Consider the following 546-nt stretch of genomic DNA (forward strand, 5'->3'; position numbering starts at 1 on the left):
GCGTTTAAGAGCGTTTCTTTATTCACGGTCAACAGGTCCATGGAAATCGCCATGCCTGCGTCCACCAAGTTTTCCAGGTTCCTCGGTTGATCGTAAAAAAACGGAAATCCTAGTACTGGTACGCCAGCGTCCACAGCTTCGTACACTCCTGATATACCACCGTGACTGATGAACAATTTCACCTTAGGATGCACTAAAAATGTAGGTATGCCATTGAATTTAAATACGTTTATTACAATTGCGCGTTATACATCTCGAATACAGTAAATGTTTTAATGTCTTACATAACACGTCACGTTGCGGAAACCAATTCATGGTCATCACGTTCTCCGGTTTGTCTTTCATCTCACCCTCGTATTTCCACAAAACTCTCTGGGGAAGTTGAGCGAATACTTCTTTAAACGCGTTCTGTACGTTTTCCGGTAGCGACGACATCAACAATACTGATCCGAACGTAAAGTAAATCACTCCGTGAGGAGATCCTTCGATGAATTCCAGAATGTCTTTTGGTATCCCTTTGGGTTGGGCGAGGTGTATGCCGCCGAT

At 43.8% G+C, this 546-nt stretch overlaps 1 protein-coding gene across 1 annotated transcript in view; it reads right to left on the bottom strand.

The window, feature by feature from the left end:
* LOC112684922 (UDP-glucuronosyltransferase 2B14-like) overlaps nt 1-546 on the bottom strand; it is a 1,541-nt gene extending 995 nt beyond the window's left edge. The window contains exons 1-2 of the mRNA XM_025556655.1: nt 285-546; nt 1-193 (exon numbers count right to left, since the gene is read on the bottom strand). The exon at nt 1-193 is cut by the window's left edge and continues 1 nt beyond it. Of these exons, the coding sequence (XP_025412440.1) occupies nt 1-193; nt 285-435 (344 nt within the window). The 5' untranslated portion in view covers nt 436-546. The remainder of the gene's footprint in view (nt 194-284) is intronic.

The sequence above is a fragment of the Sipha flava genome, unplaced genomic scaffold, assembly GCF_003268045.1.
Source record: "Sipha flava isolate LNK unplaced genomic scaffold, YSA_version1 106_pilon_pilon, whole genome shotgun sequence".
NCBI classification, from domain to species: Eukaryota; Metazoa; Arthropoda; class Insecta; order Hemiptera; family Aphididae; genus Sipha; species Sipha flava.